At 43.1% G+C, this 27,159-nt stretch overlaps 1 protein-coding gene across 1 annotated transcript; it reads left to right on the top strand.

Annotated features, from left to right (window-relative positions):
• The first annotated feature begins 3,669 nt into the window (after positions 1 to 3,669).
• On the top strand, positions 3,670 to 26,816 carry RASSF6 (Ras association domain family member 6). The gene is made up of 10 exons (XM_065405415.1): positions 3,670 to 3,743; positions 13,944 to 14,022; positions 15,385 to 15,536; positions 18,247 to 18,338; positions 18,807 to 18,997; positions 21,431 to 21,532; positions 23,540 to 23,591; positions 24,695 to 24,813; positions 24,906 to 25,003; positions 26,741 to 26,816. The coding sequence occupies exons 1-10, from the start codon at positions 3,670 to 3,672 to the stop codon at positions 26,814 to 26,816; spliced, it is 1,035 nt and encodes a 344-aa protein (XP_065261487.1).
• The last annotated feature ends 343 nt before the right edge of the window (positions 26,817 to 27,159 follow it).

Here is a 27,159-nt window from a genome sequence, read left to right on the forward strand (position 1 = left end):
TAGAATTATGCAGTACTAAGGCTTATGCAAGGGTAAATACTGTCGTCATTTGTGCAACTGCATAATGCATATGTTTTGTGAGGTGCTGAATGCCCTCAACTCTCATTGATTTCAGTGCAATCTAAGAGTAAACGGCATAAGACAATATTGTGTTCCACCTATAGGCATAAAGAAGAAACTGAAAAAACGGTTAGCTAACATCCATATGCAAGTCACTCAAGAAGCTGCTGTGTTTGGTGGCTGTAGTGTTGGGTTTGAGTAACATTGGTCACAAGAATGTTATTTTTGTTTCAGCTGAGCTGGGCTACATGTGGGGAAGAGGGTAGGGTGTTTTCTGGATCAGTCACCCTAACTGACCTGGGAGAGGCTAGAGCCCTCCCTGGAGTAAGGCAACAAGGGAGGCTGTGTGATGAGGTGGGCCGGTTCTGGCTGCCTAATATGTGACAGCACTTGTGTCCTGAGAGAGCTGAGCCAGACCAGATGAAAGCTGGGTCTGGCCTAGATAGATCCAGGCCAGACCTGCCTTAGGAATGTGCAGAGCCTAGAGATGAGGACCTGGGCAACTGAGTTGCTATGGAAACGAGTCAACAACCCAACTGTCCTGTCCTGTTGGAGGCAGAGAAGAGAACAGGAACCGGTATGAACTGTGTGGGTTTGAGACTTGAAGTCTTGCGGGTTCCAGGTCTGAGTGTAAATGTGTGTATCAAAAGGGGTACAAGGGCTGCCAGGTTTATTTCGCCATGTAGCTATAGCACAACAGATTGACTTATAATGCTCTTCTGAAATAGAAGCAGCACTGGCAAGATCAGAGGGATAAAAGTAATGAAAATTTTGTAAAATTGTCTCACTACACCTTCCCCCCCCCCTTGAAATTTTGGCCGTTTCATCCATGTGGGGGAAATTTGTGAAAATGTCACTGGTTGGTTGGTTGTCATGTGTTTGGCCTTCATCAAAATTTGAATGGAAAGTTTTATCAACATATCAAAATTGAGACAAAATTCAGCTCTATTATGAGTCCCCCTGGGCATATCCATGGCAAATGTCTTCAAGGGAGGGCTTTTGCTGTGTGCAGTGGATGATTAGGCCATCAGTAAAAAAACTTCCCCCATACAAAAGATGCTCTTCACTATGTAGGAAGCCATCTGTAGCTCTTGGGATCCACTACTTAACTGAATAAATAACCTGACTGCTAAAATATAACAAATAATCTGTTAACTCTGTAATCAACAAAGCAACTCTAGAGCAAATAATCTAGATTTAATAATTTTATCTGCAGTGCTGGGTGTTAAAAAGGCAATTTGTCGCTGGGCTCTTATTGGTCAGCTACATTGTGTTTGATATAAGGGACAAACCTAATTGTGTATTGCTGGCCAGCCAGAGACCAATGCAACCATAAAAATAAAATTTTCTCAAAGTATGAAAAAGGGTTATTTATGCATGGTTGACGCTTTATTTTTTCTTAACTGCTATCAGTGAATAATGGGGTAGGCATTTGGACTGACGCACAGGTTCAGTTTGGTATAAACTAGTATCTAGCTAGCAGTGTTAGTAAATCAGATTAAATCAAAGTAAATTACTTCAGAATACATTAAATGGTTCCTATCAAATACACTGAGGAAGAGAACACAATATAATGAAAGTTGTATGTAGGGATCTCCATTTTCAGTCATCCACCAGAACATTCTCTGTTGTGCAGTAATCACTGAGCAGATTTCATTTCTCAGAAGGTATATTTAATTGGACTCGGCATGATCCAATGGCCATTGAAGTCAATGAGACTCTTTCAATTGACTTCAGTGAGTTTTTGATAAGTGACTTAACTCTGAGTTTGGCAGGGGAAAAAGTTTCTTGCACTCCTTTACCCATAAAGTTGTTTAATTATAGTTGCTTCTGTTCTTATAGGTTAAGTGGCAGGATTTAAATCTATGGGGAAATAATGATGCATGCCAATGACTGGCTTTCTTAGAATTACCAACTGTTAGAATCCTTTCCCTACCTTCTTGGCCCAAAATGATAACAGTCAGTATGCAGAGCCATCCAGTCCTCTGGTGTCTCCTGCTTTTGTGACTGCAAATTTTTTTTCCAGGCTGCCTCAGATGCTCTTGTATGTCAAGGTGTAGTGGATGGATGGGATAAAGGTATTCTATAACTGGTATGTTAAGCGTCTTTGCTTGCTAATATTTGCTTAAATATATTTTATTTTTATTTTGGATATTTATATACTATAAATGTATACAGCTATAAAAGATCTCTCTTCAGAGGATCAAATCTTGTCTAAAGGAGAGAGATTAGAAGCTGGCATGCACCAGGGTCTTTCTAATTTTTAATTTCCCCACTTCTCATTTCTGGCCATTCTGAACTTCGCTTCTTCAAATGCTTTTATTGCATTCCTTACTGTAGTTGTAAAGCTTGGTTCACCTAGACCCTCCTTCGACCTGGACTCTGTGGCCTTCAGCTCGTACAAGGGCTGATCTAACAGTCATTGAAGTGAATGAAAAGTCTCTGGTTGGCTTTGGTGGGAATTGGATCAGGCCAATAAAGATCCTTTAGGTCCTTACTCATGGTCAGAATCTGCTCTGTAAACGCAGAATAACTCCACACATCTTAATGGAATTGGTCCAGGTTCACACTGGTATAAAGGAGAGCAGCTTTAGACATTCAGTTTTTACTCATTCCTCAAACAAATGCACACCAATTGGCTTCAATTGGCATTTGCCTGAGTACAGACTGAGTAAAAGCTGAGTAAGGATCTTTGAATTTAGCCCTTAGAGATTTGAGAGATTTACATTCTTAACTTTATTATCTCTTCTTGTCCATGCACCACAACACTGACAAATGATACTTCATTGAAAAAGCTTAATTTTGATTCTCTTCAATTACAATCTACTCAGCCTGCCTTTTATTTCTAATACCATGGAATGCATTGAGAGCAGCCAAAATTCCATAATCGTACTTCCCAGGAAGTCACTGTTGGAATCTCATTGGTCTAGCTTACGCAGTGCCGAGACAGCTATAAGGAAAGCAATTGATAATGTTGCAATTAGTATCCTTGGTTTCTTTTTAATACCTCTGCTTTTTGACTTTGTATGCCACAGGACTCCACTGGATCAACTGGAATTTCTACATTTCCCATCCAATTCCACAGGAACCTGGTTCAGCTTTACTTGCTAGGACACTTTCATTTCGTGACCTGAGGCAACTTTGCATCAGTTGTCCATGAGCTAATCTATGCTGTGCCAAGGATTCTAGGCTCATCCCGGTATTGAGCCTCTCTCGTAAAATAATACTGAAGTATTTTAGAGTAGTTGCTGCAAATCGTTTGAATTAGTAACACCATTGTAAGCTGTAGTATTTGGGAGTATTACTATACATAGTCCATATAGTTCCTTTATATTATAGGAACTGTATGGACTATGTATAGTAATAGTCCTACATATAGTGGGAATGGCCTCCTTTATAGTGCTAGCACAGAATATATTGTGTTCCATCAAGGAAAAATGACATCATTTTAATGTCAAGTCATAAACTTTAGGAAAAACCAAGTATATAAAAACCAATACATTTTCCAAGTGTAGCACATTAAGTGAAACTACATTGCAAATAGAGAGATCTAATGAACAATGATTAATACTTCTGTTCCTTTTATGTAGTTCCATCTAATCCGAATAAATGAAGAAAGTGACTATGAAATCGCAACATCTACCATCTGCTATTTCCATCAGTGAGGACAAGTACATTACCAGGTAACTTTTCTGTAAGAATATTGAATGTTTTGGTAATGATCTGTTCCACTTATTCATTAAGATTAGATGCTGTAAAGGAGAAGTGTTGAGTCTATAATATAATAATAATTAATAATACAGATGATGAGAGCCTGATCCTACTAGCTCTCTGCATACACAACTCCCAAGGAAGTCAACAGGCATTCACACACACTGGTCTTACAGAACTGGGCTTTTCATCTTTTTGATTGACTTTTGTACGCAGACATAGAGGCCAACATTTTCTAACATGGGTGCATAAATTCAATTTCAGGGTTTGAGAAGTAGATGCTCAGCACCTCTGAAGTCCAGTTTAGGGGACTAAATATGGGTTTTGCGGCCTAACCCTTGCTCTTTTGAAAAATTGGACCAGACCTCTCTTTCCAAATTGTCTACATTATATTTGCATATGGGATCATCTACATGAGAGATGCACAGAGGCCTATCAGGTCATCTGCTCCATCGTCCTACGAATGTACATGTTTGATCAGTCAAGTCTGAAAAGTCTCCAGGAATGGAGCTGACATTGTTTCCCTTGGCAGACTGCTCCACAGTCATAGGGTAGATCTTGCTGTCAGGAAGTTTTCCTGAGATTATACTAAACCCTGAGCTTTCTGATGCACAAGGCAACTGCAGAGATTGCACCGTCCTTTAGGACATAGAGCCTCCTCCCCAGGTAGTACCTGGCCTCATATGTGGGCCAGTTTGACAGAAATGGGGTCCATTGCCCCACCTCTTCCCTGCCTTGCTTTGAGCCCCTTTTGGATGATGCACATCCCAGGGGACCCACAGGGGGAGCAGTCCCTAAGCACGTTCAGGGGCTGTGACTGTCCTTTCCCCCACTCCCTATGCACAGGCCCATCACAATCTGTCCCTTAGTGTTTATACTTTCAAATATCAGCCCAGACTCAAATCCCCTTACTCCGGTTCAGTAGCACCTTGGTCTGTGTGGGCCTGTTGATTTCAATAGCGTTACTCAAGGGAACTACTCGTAAACAGGGACATCAGAACCTTACCCACGACACATAATTATTACCTGCCTATGTGCTCCCTGCTTAGTCATCAATCCCCTTATGATAATTCTGCTTTAGGACACCGTGCTGTAGGTCTCACCAGTAATTAACCAATTTAAATTTTGTGAGCACAGCACACAAACACATGCGCTCCAGATAAGGCACTAAGCCAGCCGAAGCCTTTTGCTTCTTGTAAATACACGTGTGCCTAATTAACTGGCTGAGAGACCTGGATCAAAGCAGAGGCTTTTCAATCTTTCTATTACCATGCAAGTGTCTCTGCTTTGAGGGAAATGAATGAGGCATTAGAATAGTGTTTGCTGACTAAAACCACTTCAGATCTAACTTTCATATTGTATCTTTCCATTGCCGTAATCTTGGATCTGCTGTCATTACACGTGCCTCTTTCAGTACTGTCCTGCACGGTGCTCCACAACACAAGCCCATTGTCTTCAATTTGCCCAAGGGTTGGATCAAGAGAGAGAACAAAAGGGTGTGTGAAATGAGCTGGCTGGCATGCACAGCACGTTCTCGTCTCTTGATAAACACCCCATTAAAGGTGCCCACAGAAAACACAGGCATAACAGAATCATGCTGGAAGGGACCTTGAGAGGTCATCTAGTCCAACCCCCTGCACTGAGGCAGGACCAAGTAAACCTAGTCCACCCCGAAAGCTGTTTGTCTAACCTGCTATTAAAAGCCTCCAGTGATAGGGATTTGACAGCCTCCCTTGGAAGCATATTCCAGTGCATAACTACCCTTAAAGTTAGAAAGTTTCTCCTAATATCTAACCTGAATCTCCCTTGCTGCCCAGTAAGCCCATTCTTGTCCTATCTTCAGTGGACATGGAAAACAATTGATCACCGTCCTCTTTGTAACAGCCCTTAACATATTTGAAGATTATCAGGTCTCCCCTCAGTCTTTTTTTCTCAAGACTAAATATGCTCAGTTTTTTTAACCTTTCCTCATAGGTCAGGTTTTCTAAACATTTTGTAATTTTTGTTGCTCTTCTCTGGAATCTCTCCAATTTGTTCACATCTTTCCTAAAGTCTGGTGCCCAGAACTGGAGACAGCACTCCAGCTGAGTCCTTACCGATGCCGAGTAAAGTAGGACAATTACATCCTGCATTTTACATATGACACATGCCTTAATACTAGCCTTGTTTGCAAGAGCATCACATTATTGGCTCATATTTAAAATGTGATCCACTATAATCAACGGATCCTTTTCAGTAATACTACCTCTATCCAGTCATTCCCCCATTTTATAGTTGGGCATTTGATTTTTCCTTTCTAAGTGTCATACTTTACACTTGTTTTTATTGGATTTCAGACCAGTTCTCCAATTTGTCCAAGGTTGTTTTGAATTCTAATCCTGCCCTCTTACCCCTTCCAGGTGGTCTCATTTTGCAAATTTGATCAGCATAATCTCCACTCCATCATCCAAATCATTAATGAAAATACTGAATAGTAGCCGACCCAGGAGAGAGACCTATGGGACCCCACTAGCTAACCTCACCCTCTCCCCAGCCACATCAGTTTGACAGCCAGCCATTGATAACTACTCTTTGAGTAAGATCTTTCAACCAGTTGTATACCTACCTTACAGTAATTTAATTTAGACCACATTTCCCTAGTTGCTTATGAGAATGTTATGCGGGACTGTGTAAAAAATCTAGATACATCACATCTATTGCTTCCCTCCTATCCAGTAGGCCAGTAACCTTGTCAAAGAAGTGAATTGAGTTGGTTTGGCATAACTTGTTCTTGACAAATCCAGGTTGGCTATTGCTTGTAATCTTATCCTCTAGGTGCTTACAAATTGATTATTTGATAATTCGTTCCTGTATCTTTCCAGGTATGAAAGGCTAACTGGCCTATAGTTCTCTTGGTCCTCTTTGTTCCTCTTTTTAAAGATAGATACTATGTTTGCCCTTCTCCAGTCCTCTGGGACCTCACACATCCTCCATGAGTTCTCAAAGATAATGCTAATTATTCGGAGATTGTTTCAGCTAGTTCCTTAAGTATCCTAGGGCACATTTATTCAGGTCCTACTGACTTGAATATGTCCAACTTATCTAAATATTTTTTAATCTGTTCTTTCCCTATTTTGGCTTGCATTCCTTCCCCCTTGTTGTTAATATTATGTTAAGTATCTGGTCACAATTTACCTTTTTAGTGAAGACTGAAGAAAAATAGGCATTAAACACCTCACTCGTTGATGCCATCTATTATTAGCTCCTCTTCCCCTCCAAGGAAAGGATCTATGCTTTCCTTCATCTTTTTCTTGCTCCTAGTCTATTTATAGAGCCTTTGCTACTGCCTTTTATGTCCCTTGCTAGGAGTAACTCATTTGGTGCCTATAGTCAACTTGAAAAATCTTAACCACTCTGTGTATACAAGTATCTAGTGAGTTGTATATATTTTAATAAGGAAAGAAAACTAACATCACTTAAATCAGGTCCATTTTGGTCTTCTAAACTATTTTCCAAGGTCCCACAGTCTGCTAGAAAGCACAGCGAACAAGTAAATCTGATCTGCTACCAAAGTTCCCCTATGGGATTTTATTTCCAAATGGTTTGCACAGTTTTAGTCATGCTGTTTACTGATGCAGGGCAAATATTGAGGGTGTTAGTTTTTGTTTATGCCAACTCCCACAGACAGCTGTCAGCAGGCGTTTTGCCTGAGCAAGCGCTGACTAAAAGTTGAGTAAAGATTTTTCAGGATTAGTCTCTATTTTAACCTGATATAGAGCCAATCTCAAAAGTAACCCCCACAAGATCATGCAGTGCTCTCAGTCCATGGCTAAAGTTCTCATTGCTGTCTATAAGACTTGCAGCATGCATGGATCAAGGGCCATATATGGCCCTCAGCGTCAGACCAGAGCTGTTAAACTCTTTCTTCATCCCTTCTCCAGCAAGGAACTGGCACCTTCACAGAAAGGAACCCGGTGACCAACCTCCCAGCAGTTGAGTCACCACTGCCAGGTGGATGCATTATGCACAGATTAAAATGCCATGATTAAAAGCTTTCAATGCATGAAAATATTTTTTTCATTCCTGACTTTTTGGAGATTCTTGCATTCAGGATCAGCAGGAGCTCAAATGCTACATATTTCTGAAAAAAGTGCTGAATTTTACCCTCCAGTATTTCTGAGGCCCTGCACCTGCATGATCAAAGACATTCTTGACCCTAGTTGTCTTCAGTCATATGACAGGGAATTTTTTGCTTGCTTGTTTGTGTCCCGGTTCAGGGCAACATTGCCTATATTCCCCCTCTGTGGCTCTCAAAGGCACCCACTGTAGGCTCCCGGTTCCTCAGCCCTCACCTCATTTGGGTAAAGACCTGTGTGCGTCTCCCTCCTGATCGGAGGTTTTCAGGCTGCACAGTACCCTGCCTACACTGTGTTCACTCCTGCAAGCCGGACTAGGCAAACAGGCCAGAGTCTGTGCTTTGCTAACTTGCCGAAGGCTATGAGCAGCTGTAATTGCCAGCAGGCACAAGTTACCCCTTTCTAAGCAAGCACATTTATTGTTAAGGTGAAAGCATTGCAGAGAAGACATTTAAAAACAATAAAAGCACCTGCAGCTTACCAGAGATCACCCCCAATTCCAGCCAGGGCTCTGGTCGGAGTCAGTCCTTCAAACCCGAGAAATTTTTATTACAATTTCACAACAGTCTAGCGCAGAGCTGGTACCTCCTCCCTCCACCCCAAGGAATAGATAAGTCTTTCCTTTATACAGTTTGGGCCTGTGATCATCAGACTCTGGGAACAGTTAATCAGCAGACAATGGTCACTTCCTCAGGGTATAGCTTCAAAAAGCTGAGGGTCTGTATTGCCCTCCCCCTAGAAATTCCTCAGGCAAACCACTTGACAATGTTTTGTCCCAAAGTGCATTCTTGTGTGGCCTGTTGGTCAGTGTAGTCCCTTGAAATTCATAACACTTTCCAGGGTTCACATCCCATCTTCCCCCTTAGAGAGAGGTTACATACAATCCTGGCCCACAATAATACCTAAACCATTCATTTCATACAATGGACCCTAACTATACTTAAACTTAATTCGATAAGGTCACCCAGAGATATTGCAGGAAAATGCCATATCTGTCATGGTTGGTTTCATGTCTCTTTGTATTTTAAGCTTTCTATTTATTTTGTTCTGGGGTGACTCAAACATCTTGCGAGCGGATACTCCTTCACTATTCTTTTCTGGCTGATTGGACACAAAGGACGAATGACAAGCAAATCCACTTCAAATACAGGGCATCTTCTTACTATGATTAAAGGCAAGGACGAATGGCAGCTAACAGTTGCTTGGATTAGCCGAAACCCTAGGGCCCCAAAACTGCTCTCCAGTTGGTGGAGCTGCTGGAAAAATTATTTTTGGGGGGATCACTTTGGTCAACAGGGGTGTTGATCCATACAATAAGGTCCTAATCCAGAGCCCACTGAAGTCAATGGAAAGATTCCTATTGACTTTAGTGGGCCCTAATACTTCAATCTGCTACTGAATAAAGGGTGCACCGCCAAAGAAGAGATTAGCTTTAGGAGTCATTTCAGTCCTATCCTTCTTAGGAAAGTACAATACAATGCTATTCTGTTTAGTATCTTTCAGAGAAACTGTATTCCCTAATGCTTTGCATGTGCAGAGATGGGTAATACAATTAAATACTAACAGAGGAAGAAACTGAGACAAGGCAAGGAAGAAAAGTCCATTTAAAATGGGGTTTGAAAACAAACGGAAGAGCGGCGTAGGCTACAGAGACAGGAACATTGTTACATATGGCAGAAACCTCAAAGAAGCCTCTTACTTTAGTTGCAGCAAGACAGTGTGAAGGAACAGACAGAAGGGAAAGTACCCCTGTCTTTCAGAACCCCACCATCTATTTAATACCTTTTAAAGTAAAAGGCTGCAAATCTTGTACATAGCTAGTCTACCCCGCCATATGTTCCTATCACTCTCACCCTCATCCTCTTTGTCCACCATCTTTGCTTTCAGTTATATCGACTTTTGTTGCCTCTCGTCTTCAGCTGTGAGCTCTTTGGGGAGAGGACTGTCTTTTTATTTCATGTCTGTACAGAGCCCAGCACAATGGGTCCACAATCTGAGCTGAACGACTGGGAGAAAAATAATCATCGTATCTATCTCTTACTTCCCGCCAAAATCTATGCTTCCCCGAATGAGGCTGCAGTGCCTAATGTGCTGATGGACTAGTGCTTTGATCCTGTTCCTGGGAGAGTACCCCTTTCCAGAGACAACAAAGCCCATTATGATGTCACAGTAGGCTGTCCATTAGAGCTGTTTGGAATATTTTTGAGTAAATGAAATTAAGTCAAAATATGCTGTTTTGGTTCTGAACTGGGACATGGCAGGCCCAGGTTCAAGTCCCTGGTAAGCCTGATTCAGAATGATCTGGGATGAGAAAATCTGCAGTGAATGAGGCAGAGGAGGAGCTTGGATCTGGATCTCCCACATCCCAGGCAAGTGTCCTAAAAGGGGGTCGGGAAGAGTTTTTTTTTTTTCTCTTTCTCTCCCCCTACCCCCTGAATTGAAAAGCTCAGGTTTTGGACACACACAACCTCCCCTCCCCCCGCCTTTCCTAAACTGAAAAGCTCAGGTTTCGATCTGAAAACAGACATTTTGACAGAATCCTGTTTTCATGAAAATGTTGGAAAAGCTTTATTTTCATGTCACTGCAGAACAAAAAACAAATGTCAAAACCTTGAAAGTTGCCCCAAAACAAACTTGTGATCCTCTGATCGGTTCTACTATCCATCAATATGTTGATCATTTATATGTGCTTTCTGGTATTTGCAGGCACAAATCACATTGGAGGGACATCCAAGTAATAGTTGCTGGAGGAAAATGGGAAGCTGATTTGAGACACTGTGCAAAATCAGGCCCTTAGTCTTCCACATCAGGCTTCCTTATTCACTTATTTAGGAACATATGGTGTTCTCGATCAATACAGTTAACTCCCATTGCCAACACCAAGCGTTCTACTTGCTCGTGAAGGGTTGTACACGGCAAGGCCTTAACAATATATAAATATTGTACATGATTCTTCTTTAGGTTCCTGGTCAACTAGGGACCAGTTGTTCTAATATTTACACAATGATCTGTTGCTCTGTATGATCCTGTGCTTGATTTAAATGTCACTTTTTTTCCTGATACTACTATAAATAGATTCTTGTAACTTTCCACTCCCTCTGTAAATCATTATTGGCAAAGGGATTAATTAAATAACTCTAAGAGTAGATGTGAACAGTGTGTTTTCAACAAATGGGTACATACCATTTGTTTACTTGGGTGAGTTTGCAGATGCTGTGTGTTTGCTTTGCTCACAAATAGGTTTTTATTAATATTTATTGTGCTTAACGGATTAGGCCCTCTGGCAGTGATCTGCATGGGTTTATGCCTCTGGTTTTGCTTTCACTTTCAGGTTTGATCAAACCCAGACCCTAAAAGCAATCATCAGCTGAAACTACCAGCTTTCTCCCGATTTCATAAATTCTGCCATTTGCTGAAAATCCTCCTCAAATTTCCTAGCAATGTTTAGTGAATCATTCAATGGATGGTTTGAATTTCAAGTTTATAGTATAGCCTGAAACCTAGTGAGTTTCCCTGGGTTTAAGTTTTCACAGCAAACCTATTGCACAGCTCTAGTCTTAAAGAAATTATGGTAAACTTGTGTAAAAACTATCACCATTACACCCACCCTCCATCTCAAGGGCCTGGTATGTCAAAAGGGAGTGCGTGCCTGTGATACTTGTGATAAGACACAATTTGTAAGATGTGCACTCAAGAAGAAAGGAACAAAGGGTCTGCACATGTTGTTGGAACCTTCCCCATTCTGGTCTGGAGTATTTTCCTTTTTTCTAGGTTGGGAGTGTGTTTAAACCCTGACACAATGGCATTTAAACACTTATTTCCTCCTCTGCCATTTTTCAATGCCAGCTACCTATAAATAACCTCAAGCAGCAGGACCAGGGACATTCAGTCTGTTTTCCCTCATATTTTCATTACTAGATTTCATTGCAGGGAATTCTGTGCTCATCACTGACTGGCATTCTATTTTAGGTCTGAGGTTTATTGTCTTTGTCCAGGAAATATTGGAAGGGCAGCTGTCTTCCTTCTCATTCTCTTGCCCACTCCCCTGAATGTGGAGTTGATACATCTTTCTGTAACTGCAAGCAAAAAAAAAAAATGAGAGCTCGTGTAGTTATTTAATAGCTCCATCAAATGAAGGCAGGATAAACATACAGTTACCAAACCCCCATTAATATTCCCCTCGCCAAAGAGAATTTCTTCAAAGTAAATTAAATGAACCATAGTATTTATTTAAGGCACAATTTTCCTGCTTGCTTTGCTACTCATTAATATAATCTGAGTACAAAGTGCAAATTACTCTCTAGTGTTATTATTGCTGGTACTGAGTAAGACTAAAATCTTGACTATCAAACTATCTGTCACGGGGCCTTCGGTTGCCCCTGCGCCCACAAATCAGCCTGAGACCTCTTCTTGGTGCAATCACCAGTGCCTTTTATTTACAGTGTCCGCTCCCACCACCCTCTATTTACAGACCGCTCCAACCTGGGGGGGTGGGGGACTGCTAGCTTCTCCAGCCAGCAGGGATACACAGCCCTTGGCTCCTCCCTCCCCTTTCTCCCCCTCCCTTCACTGGCTTCCTGCCAGCCCTATATAGCCCCCTGGTGGCTAATGAGGCCCACAAGTGCTTCCCTTCTATCAATTAGGCATGGCATACTCAGCCCCAATTAATTCTTCTTAACTGGAGCTGGGCTAACAGAGGGTTGGCTCAGGACCTCCTGGCCACCACCCTGTTACACGATCCTTTTAAAGAAATAGATAGAAAAATGCAGGCCAATATTCCAGAGGGAAATATGCCTCCAACAGGATGTGTGGTAATCACTAACAAACTGCCACAAAGCTGTAATGTGTAACTGATTAATATACCATTCTCTCATATCATACAGTGGCCTGTGTGTGTATAGCAGCCCTGTTCTCTGCTAGTATATGTTAAACTCTGCATATCTGCTCCTTCAGTATTGGCGGTAGCAGAGATGGCTGCCCCCACATGTGTTTTTAACTTAGAGTCATGAGTTCAAGTCCCTTTGCATATGGTAAAAGCACAAGCTACTGCATTCTCGACCTTTTTGTTTTTGAATATCATGAATGAGATCCCGCCCCCATTGAAGTCAATGTCAAAATTTGAGGATGATTTTCAGCAAACAGCAGAATTTATGAAATCAGGAGAAAGCTGGTAGTTTGAGAATGGAAGTGTCCTCTCAACTGTAATTAGTATCTCGGCTTGAGCTAGTGCCTAAAACCAGCAGTGTGTCAGTGGTAGCATGGATGGTGACTCACTCTAGCTGCCCAAATACGTATCCCGGGGGCCAGGCAGGATTGTACGTGGGGCAGCTGGTCCGACCGGCCACCAGCGCTGTCACAGATGCGCTGCTATTTTTAGGCACTAGCTCGAGCAGAGCTAGCCCGGGTATGTCTCCGCAAGCTGGGAATCACAACTCGTAGCTCAAATATAGATGTATCCTTAAACACCCGACTTCCATCTCCCCTTCAAATGGTTTGAGAAACTATTTATATTGATTTATAAGCAATATTTTAACTAGGGCCTATTCCAGGCTCTAGACTAGACAGTCTTCAAAATGTCTTATTTTTTCATGAGCTAGCAAATTCTCCAATTTTAATGTTCCAATTACCAAGCAAGCACTTCTAATTGCAGCAAGCTCAGAGTTCTGCAGAAAAGTTTTGGAATCAGTTGTTCCCAGTCCTGTTACTGTACGGAAGAAGACGTTTTGTTATTGTACAGTATGCTTATTTTATATTGTTACTGTAAAGTGTCCATTCCCCTTAAATTACTGTATTTGGGCCAACATTTCAAACTTGGCTGCTTTAAAATTGGCCGCCTAAACTAATAATTAGGCACCAGAATACATGGCTTGATTTTTTCAGAGTTGCCGATCGCCCCACAATTACCACTGGTGCCAGTGCGATTGTAGGAGCTGAGTACTCCTGAAATCTAAATAGGGATTTAGAAGTCTAACCATATTTGAAAATGTTGACCTTGACATCTGGATTTTATGGTACTAGAGAGATTTTTAATAGTCTCATTGTGATCACTTCTTCTAGGGATCAACTTAACTCTTTACTGAAGACGTATAACTATTTTTATGCTGATCAAGAGAATCTGCAACTCTCCTATAATCAGGTAAGAAATGTAAGCAAACAGAACTATTTGAAAAGCACAGCAGGAGGGGGCATCAATGAGCTGTTGGTACATACTGAAGGTGAGCTGTGGAACATGGGGTTTCAAATACCTTAGGAGTGCACATTAATGTATAGGGTGGAGTGTGCTTCTTCAGTTATAACATGAGTCTTTACAATATAAAAAAGCAAGCATGACAGCCAAATTCTACAGTCCCATTCTTCAAGAGTGGTGGAGAGCTGAAACCCTCAGATCTAGGTGAGGTGAGTCATGAAAAGGGGAGGAGTTATTGACTCAGCAGCATGATCTCCCTGCCACCTCACTCCTTTACATCACAGGGAGTCATACTCGGAGAGCTCCACAAGGATCCAGAATCATCAGCTGAGGGAGGTAGCGTTGTCCCAGGACACTCTGTACCTCCCCCAACCCAAGGGAGGAAGTCGCATGGTCATTGGTGCTCAAGTTTGCTGTAACTTTTTCAGCATCCTCCTCAACACAGGGAAACCCCCAATAAGTACCTCTGGGGACAACAGCAATCAGGGTAGATCTTGGTAGCACAAGCCTGGCATGGGTCATGGGGCCAGGGGCTGGTGTGGAGGCAAGGGACCTCGGAGTGAATGGGTCTTGTTTCTGGTGTGTCCCACAAGATCCCCTGGTTTCGAGGTCTGACTCATTCATCCTCTTCCACAGTGGAGAGCTTCTGCTCTTCTGCCTTCACGGGAACACACGGGGCCCTCAAGGAAATAACCCTGGGGAAATAATCTGCAAAGGGGGAGCATGGGCTTCTCAATCTGTACTCAGTCAAAACTCCACTAAGTCATTAAGAGTTTTGCCACAATAAGGACGCTACACAAGGACAACAGGATTTTGGCCTGATGCAAGGCCCCCTAACCTCCACTGACATCAGTGGGTATTGGAGTGGGTCCTTTCCCCTTAATTTACAGTGTAGCCCTGCAGTGTAGTCAGCAATCCACTCCATGATTGCAAAATCCAGGCCAGGACTTAAGCAGACCCTTTTTGGTGACACTCCAGCACAGACTTGGTTCCTCAGTCTGTGAGCTAGAGTGCCAGGGCTCTCCTACTCGAGCTAACTTGAATCCAGCTGGGGTGGGTAAGAGTAGCAGTGAAGACAGTCCAGCGGGCGTTTCAGAGCGGGCTAGTGAGTCAAGTACGTACCAATGGTCTGTGCTGGGCTTGTACTAGCCAGAGGCTACCCCTTGCTGATACTTTCAATAAAATGCTGGGACTAACCATCTGACAAGCAGGACTTGGCTCTTATCTCAACTGTTTCCTGCAGCTTCACATGGAACCTGATTCCCTAGGCCCATCATAACACTGCACTCTGGTTTTGTTTTGTTTTTTCAGCCAGAAGGCAGCAAACCAGTTATCGAAGGTATCCTGGCTATTTTTTGGGGAGTACGTTGTCCCATCTGGTTAAAAATCCAAGATGAGAAGCAAATTCCCCCTTTTGTGACTCTGAGGTCGCCAGAGCGTGTGGGTTTGCTCCCTAGTAAAAGGTAATATATTAACTTCTGTAAGCCTCATGCAGGCTGATGTTTCCACAGTCCAACTGGGAAGATAAAACAAAGACGACATTTGCACACCAGATTCTATAAAGGCTCTACCTGGCTTTTGCATGGTGGAAACCTGTGTAAGGTTTCATTTGAGCTTGTTTGGCCTTGTGACAGCTTCTGCAATGCAGAAAGCAGACACTTTTTTGTAATGAATCCAGGCTTTAAAGTGAGATTTAAAAGTAGTTACAAAAATCAATGACAAAAAAGGCCCAATCTCCTATATGGGCTACTTGCATACCTGAGACGGGGAACTCCGCACGTGTGAACTGAATTCCCACTGCATTCTGCAGTTATGGTTGGGGAATGGCACATTTGCTTCCCTCCCCTCGCACCAGCAGATCCCCTGAGACAAGTGAAAGCTGTGTGCTTCCTCCTGAACCCTAAGCAGGAGCCCTGCTGGTAGGGAATCCTCCTCCATCCCCAACCCCTGAAAGGCCCCTTTGGGGAGAAAGCCCACTGAATCAGCATTAATTTAACCCACTAATGTCCCACAGGTTTCAGGGTGACGAAATCACAGAGATCATCTGTCCCTGCCTCCAGGGCATAATTCTCAAATACAGCTGAGCAACCTGATTTTGGTAATTTTCCTGATGACACTGCTTACAATGCCATATGGCCCATCTGTGACTTCTAGCAGCAGATATCCCATCTCCAGCTATTGGGGATACTAAAGAGGGAGGGTTCTGAGTTACTACAGGGAATTCTTTCCCAGGTGTCTGGCTGGTGGGTCTTGCCCACATGCTCAGGGTTCAACTGATTGCCATTTTTGGGGTCAGAAAGGAATTTTCCCCCAGGTCAGATTGGCAGAGACCCTGGTTTTTTTTGCCTTCCTCTGTAGCATGGGGCATGGGTCACTTGCAGGTTTAACCTAGTGCAAATAGTGGAGTCTCTGTAACTTGAAGTCTTTAAATCACGATTTGAGAACTTCAGTAACTCAGCCAGAGGTTCGGGGTCTATTACAGGAGTGGGGAGGTGAGGTTCTATGGTCTGCGATGTGCAGGAGGTCAGACTAGATGATCACGATGGGCCCTTCTGGCCATAAAGTCTATGAGCCTATATCCAGAACAGGATTTTGTGTTCGATTTTTAGATAAAACACCAGATACTCCTACTTTGCTCCATGTAGTACTTTAAAAGGGTAAGGCTGCATGTCTATCAGAGAGGTCATGGAAGTCACAGATTCCGTGGCTTTCCGTGACTTCTGCAGCGGCCAGTGCTGGCTCAGTGGCTGCCCTGGGCCAGCCGCAGCCATTTGGGTGTGGGAGGGGTCTCAGGGCTGGGACAGGGGGGTGGGGGCGGGCAGCGCTTACCACCCACCGGCATGTCCCTGCAGCTCCTAGGCGGAGGGGCAAGAGGGCTCCGCGCGCTGCCCATGCACACAGGTGCCGCCCCTGAAGCTCCCATTGGCTGCGGTTCCCGGCCAATGGGAGCTGCGGAGCCAGCACTTGTGGCAGGAGCAGCGCGCACAGCCCCCCTGGCCGCCCCTCCCCTAGGAGCTGCAGGGACACACGGAGCCAGGTGAGGAGCCTGTGAGCCCCGCCAACCCTCCCCTCCGCGCCCCCGCCCCCAGCACAGGTCCCAGGCCGTGCACTGCTGCCCGCCATTCCCCAGCACCAGCAGGGGTCCCAGCCCAGCACCCCTGGACCGCTCCCCCAGAGCACCCCCGGCTGAAGTTTTAGTTAGGGGTATATAGTAAAAGTCATGGACAGGTCACGGACCATGAATTTTTGTTTACTGACCGTGACCTGTCCATGATTTTAACTAAAAATACCCGTGACTAAAACGTAGCCTTAAGTATGAGCCATCCACTTGATGATATGATCGGATTATTCTTCAAATATAGTTTCTGACACTTTTGCCATTATTTGTTGAATATATTTTCATGCAAGTTGTTTACTGCAGTATTTGATCAGTGCTGTAGTTGGTCAAAGACTATTTGTCAAAAAATTGAATGAATAAGGGAATTATTTATAGAGAGAAAGTTGGGTCTGTGGTTAAGGTACTTCATGGCATTTAGGAGAGCTTGGTTCCCACTGGACCACAGTTGGTCCCAGTTGGGCCACAGATTTCCTGTGTGACTTTGGACAAGTCTCTTGTAATTGTTTTATTTATATTATCACAGTGTCTAGTAGTCCTAGTCATGGATGCGCACCCTATTGTGCTAGGAGTACAGATCTCTCTGGTCATCAGTTCCCCATCTGTAAAATGGAGATAATGAGACCTCGTTGGCCGGTTTTATCTATATAGAGTTATAAGCTCTTCAAAGCAGGAACTGTCTCGTACCGTGTTTCTGCACAGTGTCTAGATCACTGGGACTTTCATCTCAATTGGGACCCCTACATGTAACTATAAAACCAATAATAATAAAGTGTGAATAATTTGACACATTTTTTCCGTAGTTGACCTGTTCTGCTTAGGCTTATGAGCAACCTGTGGTGCCCTTGGTCCCACAATTCATGTTTAGTAAAACATGATATTGTGATGTGCTAGAGTTACCTACTTTATACCATCAAATGAAAGACTCTAACATGATGTTTACAGTTCTGAACAGGAACAGCCATCTGTTATGTGATGCTTGGCTGGAGCCTAAACTGAACTCACCCCAATTAAAAAAGAATATCAACCTGTAAATACATGCTTGATCCCTGTTTCAGGGGGATGATGCGCTGGGGAGAAGTTCATAATCTCCATCACATTAGTGAAGAGATACCAAATTCTTCAGAAGAACCCCCAAATCATGAGGAAGGTCAGTGTTCTTTATATATTCATCAGAAAGTCCTCTTATGTGGCTGCGCTGGTACAACTGATGACCCAATTTAGCCCTGTCTGTGGAGAGGAGTATTAAGAGACCTCTTTCCCTGATTCCAGTTGGGATATTTAGACACTACTTGAATACACTATAATAAATAGTAGTGATGGCAATACATCTATCTGCTCATTATCTATATAGCAATCAGCCCATAATACTGAACTATACTATCTCTAGGGAGATTATCCCCAAAGACTCAATGGAACGACATACTGTTACTTGCGACCAGTTCAAACAGCCGATAACTCTATGACTGCTTTATGAACACTACTTTATGAACACCTTTGTACCAGCACCACCTATTGGCAAACAGCTATAGAATTGATGCTGCAAGCAGAACTGGGCTGTACTAAAAGGGAGGTGGAGTAGCTCTACACGGTGCTGATGATGTTTTATTTTGTCCAGGTTGCTTCTCTTATGAGAGCAGCACCCTGAAGCCAAGGAGGGTGCCGGAGCTCAACTCCCTGACCCCTCACAGAACCAGAACCTTGAGTGACGCTGCACAAATGAGGAAAAGGGAAAATTCCCCCACAATAGCCAGAAAAGACATGGAAACGCACCGGTTCTCCATTAATGGGCATTTCTACAACTACGAGGTGTGAACGCTCTCCTGTGTTAAGTTACTGTGAATGCGGCAGAGAACTGATGGGGTGAAATGCAACTATTTGTTTATGGCTTGATTCTGCCCTAACCATCATCAGGTGAGGTGTGGCATGAGAGCCCAGCGGCCCAAGCCTCCGGAGAGCTCCCGCACAGTGTGCACTGCCGTGTCTGCTGCACCGTGCTTGAGGAGCGAGCAGTGTCCGACCTCCCCACTCTGTGTCTGGCTAGCTCGACTGGCTGGTAAAGAGGGGGCATGGAGTCATCGCTCTGCCCTCACCCCATCCCTCCTTGCCCTTTTTCCCAGCACCTAATATTGCTGGGGATGCTGTACGCACTGGTCTGTGTTTATGTCAGAGAAGACAGGCCACAGAAGTGTGCCTTGCACTTGGAAGAGAGGTTTGGGACGGTCCTTCATTCCTGTGGGATTTTGTTCAGCACCCTTGGACCAGCCAAGCTCTGTCTCCTGCAGAGGCAAGCATTAGCCTTATGGCAAATGGTTCCATTGTGCCTGAGGAGCAGACTGTCGCCTTCACCCGAGAGCTTTAATCGATCTTTTAGATATCCTGAGCCCAAACCATTGAGTGCCTCGAAGCAAAGGGCCAAGACTTTGAACCTGACTCAGTAGTCTCTGGGAAGCCAGCGTAGAGAGGAAGGGACTATGCATCTTTACTGAGATTCTGGACAGTACCTGTACAAGGTCACTCCTTGTATAGGTACCGCCCTGCCCTCTTAGGGTGCCCTGGCTCCCTTATGCACATCCACATGGGCTGACCAGAATCTTTCCCAGATGTGTTTGCTGACTGGAATAGCCCCCTGAGATACACCTCCCAGTTTTACAAGGTCAACAGCAGTCATGGGACTTATTCCAACATGCAGAACTTCAGCATCATCTCACTAATTGTAATTGTTGTATACTACCTTAAAATGTTTGGTTTTTTTAATGCTTTACTCTTGTTTGTTTTTTACCTCATTAATTATTTTTGCCAGACCTTAATTTAAGGTCTGTTATCGTAGGCTGTGACATGACAGGCACATTTGCTTCAATTTCCCCTTTCAGAGTCCCCAATAAATCCACTTCAGGCTCACTTGATTAAATAATCCCCCTGCTTGGGGCCAGTTTATTACCAAAACCCAGTTCATTGATTTCCCCAACAAAAATTCCAAGCGCAGTCCATTTCCCATATCCCCCATACCTGGTCCTTTCAACCCCGCTGTCCCACCAGTCTCTCTGCTGAAAGTCCTTCCATCGCCCAGTCCAGTGTCTTCCTCTTCCGCCACACCTAGGGTCCTCATCGGTCCTCTTCTGCCAGGATGGCTAGCCCAGCCCTTCCAGCTGGAACACAAGCCCGCTCTTCCCAGCAGGAACCCCCCCAGCGCCTCTGCTGGGAGATCATCTTTACCAGGGGAGTGTCCCTCACTCCCCCAGGTCCTCTCACTGTTCCCCTGGGTCCAGCTCTCCAACATGGAGACATCAGTGAGTAATCCTCTCTGGTGCTCCCCTTGCCTTCAGTCCTCTCCAGCCCTGGCTCTCGGGCTTGGGGAGGTCAGCCGGCAAACCCCTCTTGCTGCTTTCCTTGCCTTCAGGCATGTTCCCCCAGGAAACGCCTTCTGGCTCTGGAAACTGTCAGCTTCCCCTTTTCCTGACCTCACTCGTGTCTCTCTCACTGGGTGTCTCCAACTCACCAGGTCTTGCTCTCATCCTGGTCTCTTTTGTCTAGGGTCAGCTGCCTTACAGTCCCAGGTGCTGCCCTGCCCTTTTAATTGGCTATATTGGGAGCCCCTGCTCTGGCACAAGGGCTCTGGACCTATTTCATTCCCAGGGACCAGGCACACTGTGGCAATCTTTACATACAACAAGGTTTTAACCATAATCTTTGGCCCTACTGAACTAAGCTACTTTCAGAATAGAATGAGCCAAATTCAGCACTCATATCTGCTGGGAAAATGCAGACTAGCTCCATTAAAATCAGTGGAATTACCCTCAGAGTTAGTGATATAACTGAGATCAGAATTTTGGCCTATTGTTTTTAATGCTAAGAAATAAAAACTATAATACAGGATTTTGCAGTAGAAATGCTGTCATAGGTATAACTATAGTAGCTCAGAATATCTTCATGATATTCTAATTAATTCTCTTTATATTCTTTCTTCCTTCATTTTTAAGAAGCTAGAAAAAAACAAAAAACACAAGAACCACGCATTGGATAAGTCTGTTCACAGAAATATGTTTCGCTGAAAAAAATTGGGACTATTTACCATGCTTTTAAAATATGCATAAGTAGATTTCAAGGAGCAGACAATTTCAAGCAAAGAAGGAATAATAGACGCATGTTGCATGATGTACCGTATTGTCCCAGAATGATTTTACCCAGTATGTTTTCACCAAATTGGTATTAATGTCATATTTTCTTGCTCTTGTATTTTAGACATCAGTTTTCACTCCAGCCTTTGGATCAGAAACTAAAATAAGAATAAACAGTAACATGAAAACAGGAGAGGTAATAGAGCAACTGCTTCAGAAATTTAAGGTAATTCTCTTTGTGTGAGCACACACACAAAAATTGAATTCTGGAAAAGATAACCAGAATATAGAAATGCCTTCTGTTGCCAACTGTATCTAAGGACAGAAATATTATGGAGACTTGCCACAAACAGAAAGTAGACCAAATGAAGTGTGCTATTGCTGCTTTTAAGGATGAAGGTAGGTTTTATTTTCCTAAGGCTTCATAGGTGTTTTGAGACTAGTGACAAGTGTTTGATGCTGTCGTTACTCTAGTTTCCAGAACAGGAGAAACTAGAGAACGACTTCGTTATCACTACATTTACAGTAAGGAAAGCTGTACTATATCTTCTGCTTTTCCCAGACAAGAAAGCTAATGTATTGCTTAATGCGTGTGACCATGTCTCCCTCTAGTGACAGGCCCTTGTCAATATGATTTGCTTATAACTAGTTCATCAGCCCACGCCAGTCAGGCTACAAAATACATTTTGAAAACTCTTTTTTACTTAAATCTATATATGTTTATCAGTCAAGGACAAACTGTGATTTGATTTAAATGTCACAACTCACTCTCTCCAGTAGCGAAAGAGGCTCAAATCTTGGTATAGCTAATAGTGCCTCCTGAATCTGCCTTGTTACCATGGCAATTTACCACCCAAGCGTCACTTTATCAGGGTGTTGCTGTGGTAACCACTGTTTGATGCAGTCATAGCAGGATTGTAGCAGTTAAGCCCAGGCTGCAGGGGGTTTGTAGAGGGCAGGGATGGGACCTGCACCCTGTGCCTTCCCGGCCTCAGCCCCCACGGGCAGGCCCCGTGCATGAGGAGCCAACGGTAGCAACTCCAGCTGCCTGGTCTGCTTGCTGCTGCTTCCATATAAACAAGGTAAGCTTTTAATAGCTATTACATTGGGCAGGGTGGGAATAAATATTTTGTGATTTGTGCCTCACCTGCAAAAAAAAAAAAAAAATTACAGCAAAAGAAGTTTTCCTTCAGCTCAAGTGGCAAGACCTGTGTTTTAGTGAGGAAGGTCCCATGTTCAAACCTCACTGATAAAACATGGCATCTGGATGTATGCAGCCAAGGAACATTACAGGAGCAGAAAGGCTATTAAAAATAGACTAGAATAACCCTTCCTTTGGAAGTGACGAATTTGGCCAACTGTCTTCAGTCAAAACTCTCATACGTTCTCATAACGAACATGTGCCACTAGCCCATAGCTTCTCTTATACTTGAGTGTTGCATAAAAAATTGCCAAAAGAACAGTTCTAAATTATTGAATATAATCCCCTATCTGCAGTTCTTGCCATTTCAGAATCACTTTATACTGGATATAATTAATAATAACAATAATAGTGCCTAGCTTTTATATAGTGCTTTAGAGCTTTCTAATCTGTACAGCACCCTTAAGTGTGAAGTCAAGTGAAATGCAGTGGAATATGTTGTGAAATGAAATGCTAAAAGGAGAACGTGGACTCATGAATAATACCCATAACTAATGTGACTACAGTTTCATAAGACCCCCAATAGAGAATAAATCATGAGTTAGATGTAAAAAGGACTAAGAATTTTGTCGTGTTATTTAGGCAAATGGGTGGTAGTAAATCCAAATTCTCTACTGCGGTGTCTCTACAGCTGGCAAATCTGATTGTCACAAAGATTTGTATGGAATGTTAGTGTTTCCAGGGAAACAAGGCAGTAGTGATCCATTACTTTTTTGTGAGATGATCCACTGTGGTGATCCATTACTCTTTTGGAAAGTACAATGGTAGTTTTATTAATTACATGGTAGGTGGGGGCAAAAGGAAGGAAAATGGTACCTTAGTGTGAGACCTTATTCAAAATCCAGAATCTTTAAGGATGCCACACCTACTAATTTTTCTATCCACTATCAGTACTGAAAGCCCATTGTGACTTAAGACCACAAATTTCAGGTGCATCTCTGATATCCGCTGACAGTTTCATGATGGGGAAATGTAGCAGATGTGAAATCTGTCACTCAGTGCATTGAGTCAATTTTGGTTTTTCTTTGCCAGATTGAAAACAGTCCACAAGAATTTGCACTTTATATCATCCATGCATCAGGAGGTAAATAAGCCAAACAGTTTGTTTCTCTATTGCTCCACTTCTGATTATACTTCCAATGGGCTTTGGAGGCTGCTCATACCTTTAACAAAAGGGACAGGCATTGGAGTCTTACCTGTTCTCTGCCAATTGGGGATTAGGTTGGTTTAAAACCATTCGTGAAGACCTGATATAGTCTCTCAGTGGAAAACGGAACTTAATTTATTCATCATATACTTTGTATATATAATGTGTGTCACGTTAATTTTGTTATTTTAGGAAAAGCAAAAATATGCTTAAGGACCTAACTTCAGATAAAATGCTGTGAAACCCCACTGAGCACTTTGGAGTACAGGGTACCAGTTAAGTTTGTTAGAGGAGGTTCTATTTGAAACCCATAGTATATTGCTCTCAAAGGGTGATAAAATACTTACATGAGGCGGCAACAGCCAAAATCCCTTTCAAATGGTGGCTGTCTGTATACAAGGTCTGCAATTTTTATTCCTGTCATATTTTACATTGGCTTTCAGAATAAGGAAGCTAATCTTAACACTCAGTTGTCCAGTTTATATTATTGTGCCTTCAGCAGAGAGTTTATCATATAGTTTAGCAAAAATACCCTGTTTCCTTTATTTCATGAGAAAATAGTACATTTCATATGTTAAAAGTAGCATTCACAATGGACAGAGGGGAATGTATTGGTCATTCATGTCAAAATGTGAAAGATAAAGAATGGTTTTCAGAATTAGTCGCTGGGATTTTATTAAAGAGAAACTAAGGCTAAAATTTCCAAACCAGTGGGCCTGAAATTAGGCTCCTAAATCCATATTTCATCACCTAAATAGAAACTCCTGGTTCCTTCTCTGCCAGTTTCTATTTAGATGCCTAAATAGAAGTTTAGGGCCCTAATTTAGGACTATATGCTCCCAGCGATCTGCATGTGGCACTCCCATTTATGTTAAGGACAGTTGTGTGTGTTAAATAAGAGCAGTGTATGTCCAAAGTATGCAAGTAGTATGTCTAAGCAAAGAATTGACCATATTATTTGGGTTAGGTATTAGTTACTGCTGCTGTATGTTGTGCCACAATATGAACATGCACATCAAGTCATTTGTTTTCATTCCCAGAAAAGAAAAGGCTCAAGAACACAGACACTCCACTGCTGGAGAGACTTTTACAGGGTCCCTCAGAAAAGATTGCCCAATTTTTTCTCATGGACAAGAATGCAGAAGAAGTTACCAGTGATGTATGTACATCCTCCTCGTTCTGCATATTTCCCAATACTCTTCCCATTTAACACACCTCACTGATGTGCATTTCTTGTGGTCCCCACAATAGGTTGCTCAGTACCTTAAATTTCACGTTCCTCTTCTGGAATCTTTTCTGCACAAACTAGATGAAGAAGAAGAACGGGAGATTCAACAGACAATTGCAAAGTAAGTAGGAGCAAACTAGGTAGGTTTGCTTTATTTGTTTAGTCTGAGAAAATACACTTCATTCAAAGTCATTGGTAGGTTCTACGAAGTAGCACCTATATGCAGCATGGTGCTATATTGGGGCTAGCTCTGCACAGGTGTACAAAACTAGAGAGAGGGCACAAGTAGCCTTTCTCATCCCTTGGGCACACCTGCCAAGTAGCAGCCACAGTCTCACTGATTACCATCCCAGTGTGCAAGACCTGTGGATGTCTTCCACTGACAGCTGCACTGGGCACACTGTCCAGCAGCGCGGGCACACTGCACCCTTTGAATGATGTTGCAGCTCCCATTTGGCATGCACAGCCTCAGTGCTCCCAGAGATATTCTTGCTAAGACCGTCAGAATGCCTCCGGGGACTGCCGCTGGGCCAGAGCACACCTGCATCACACCCCCACCCAAACTCTCACCCTCACACGCACCCATGGGCTGTGGCTGTAAATGCCAGAACAAATGCTGTAGTGTTTGCATAGCACTTAGCAATGATTTGCTAGTAGAAGAAGGGAGGGTCAGTGGTGAGGGGGCTAGCCTGGCACTCAGGAGACCCAGGTTCAGTTCCCTACTCCACCCCCCTCAGTTCTCCAGTTGTAAAAGGAGACTCGTAGTGCCGCCCTTATGAGGATAAATGTATTAAAGCAGAGAGACTCAGACTGAGACTCGGGAGCCCCAAGTGGCTTTTAAATGCGTCTCCTCTGGCTCTTTGCAGGACATGATATTAAAACATTGTGATTTAATTATTAACCAATCAGGATGCTTTTACTACGTTATTAACCAATTGTGGTTGATAAAATAATACTTGGTCAGTCATTTTGCTGTGAGAATAATGTATGTACATACATAAATTAAATATGTCCCCTGTTATACACTTTAAAAATGAATAGTACTATAGTAAATGAAACAACGAATTCACACTACGGTGGCTCTTTTGGGGATTCGTGATCACTAATTTGGCTCCTGAACCACTGAGATCTGAACATCACTGTGTTAAAGATTGTGAAGTGTTCAGAGACTATAATAACCCTAATCTGGATAGATATATAACTCAACGCCCCTTAAAACTGCTCTTCAGCTAGCTGACGTGCACTTTCCTGACACCAGCCAAGGGTGTACCACAGTCACCGGCCCTTTAAAAATGCAGATCAATAGCTAAGGCTAGGTCTGCACTGGCAATTGAACCACAACTTTTGTCTTTCAGAGGCATTAACTCCTCCTCCCCTCCCCGAAAGACACAAGTTTTGCCAACAAGTGCCAGTGTGAACAGTGCTTAGTCGGCATGAGCGGTCTCCTGCTGACAACGCAAACGCCGCTCATCGGGGGTGGACGTTTTTTGTCCGCAGGAGAGCCAACAAACAGCGGCTACACTGCACGACTTTTAGTGGCACAGCTGTGGTGACACAGTCATGTCACTAAAAGATATGTAGTGTAGACACGGCCTAAACATGTAGAGGACTTGTTACTGAAGTCAACAGAGATATGTCAATTTAAACCAGCTGATGATCTGGCCAAAACAAACAGGACAGGGAATCCAGAAAAATTCAGACGTTTTCTAACAACAAAATTGTCATTTTCCATCAGAATTTTTTTCTGATGAAAATTTTCTGACCCATTCAAATATTTTATTGAACATTTGAGCTGAATTTCTGCATAGTTCGGTGTGTTTTGAAATTATTGCGCTCTCTCTCTCTCTCTCCCTCTCAGATACGTTAGGGAGAAGGATGTCATACGTCAGCACCTTGACAGTAAAACAGTAATAAAAACGGAGACTACTGTATAATGTCACAGCCTGCAGCTGATAACACTTCCTCTAAGCCAAAGGAGACTTAATTTTCTATCCCTTATATCCTTGGAAATATTGAGAATGTGCCATAACTGTGACATCTTTAGCACATGGGCCTGTCAAGTGGGGTGGGGTGTGTTGCTGGTGACTGTGCATCTGGGATTGAAAAGAAACTCCACTGCGATCTGAATGGGAATTAAGAAGAGCTGATAAAAACCGTATTGTTCTCTAGCATGGGTACTGCACATTGTGAACACTCATGTAACTTGAAACTTTAGAAAGGAGAAAAGCCAATTAAAAGGGCACAGCTTTGAAACCTGTCCACTTGCACCCCACTAGC

This window comes from Emys orbicularis, chromosome 5 (assembly GCF_028017835.1).
Source record: "Emys orbicularis isolate rEmyOrb1 chromosome 5, rEmyOrb1.hap1, whole genome shotgun sequence".
NCBI lineage: Eukaryota > Metazoa > Chordata > Testudines > Emydidae > Emys > Emys orbicularis.

Excerpts from the sequence above, each read along its gene's own strand:
- RASSF6 (XM_065405415.1), top strand. The coding sequence starts at position 3,670 with ATGAAGAAAGTGACTATGAAATCGCAACATCTACCATCTGCTATTTCC. Across the intron at positions 18,998-21,430 it reads GGCATTTCTACAACTACGAG|ACATCAGTTTTCACTCCAGC; the intron begins GTGTGAACGCTC and ends CTTGTATTTTAG. Across the intron at positions 23,592-24,694 it reads TATCATCCATGCATCAGGAG|AAAAGAAAAGGCTCAAGAAC; the intron begins GTAAATAAGCCA and ends TTTCATTCCCAG.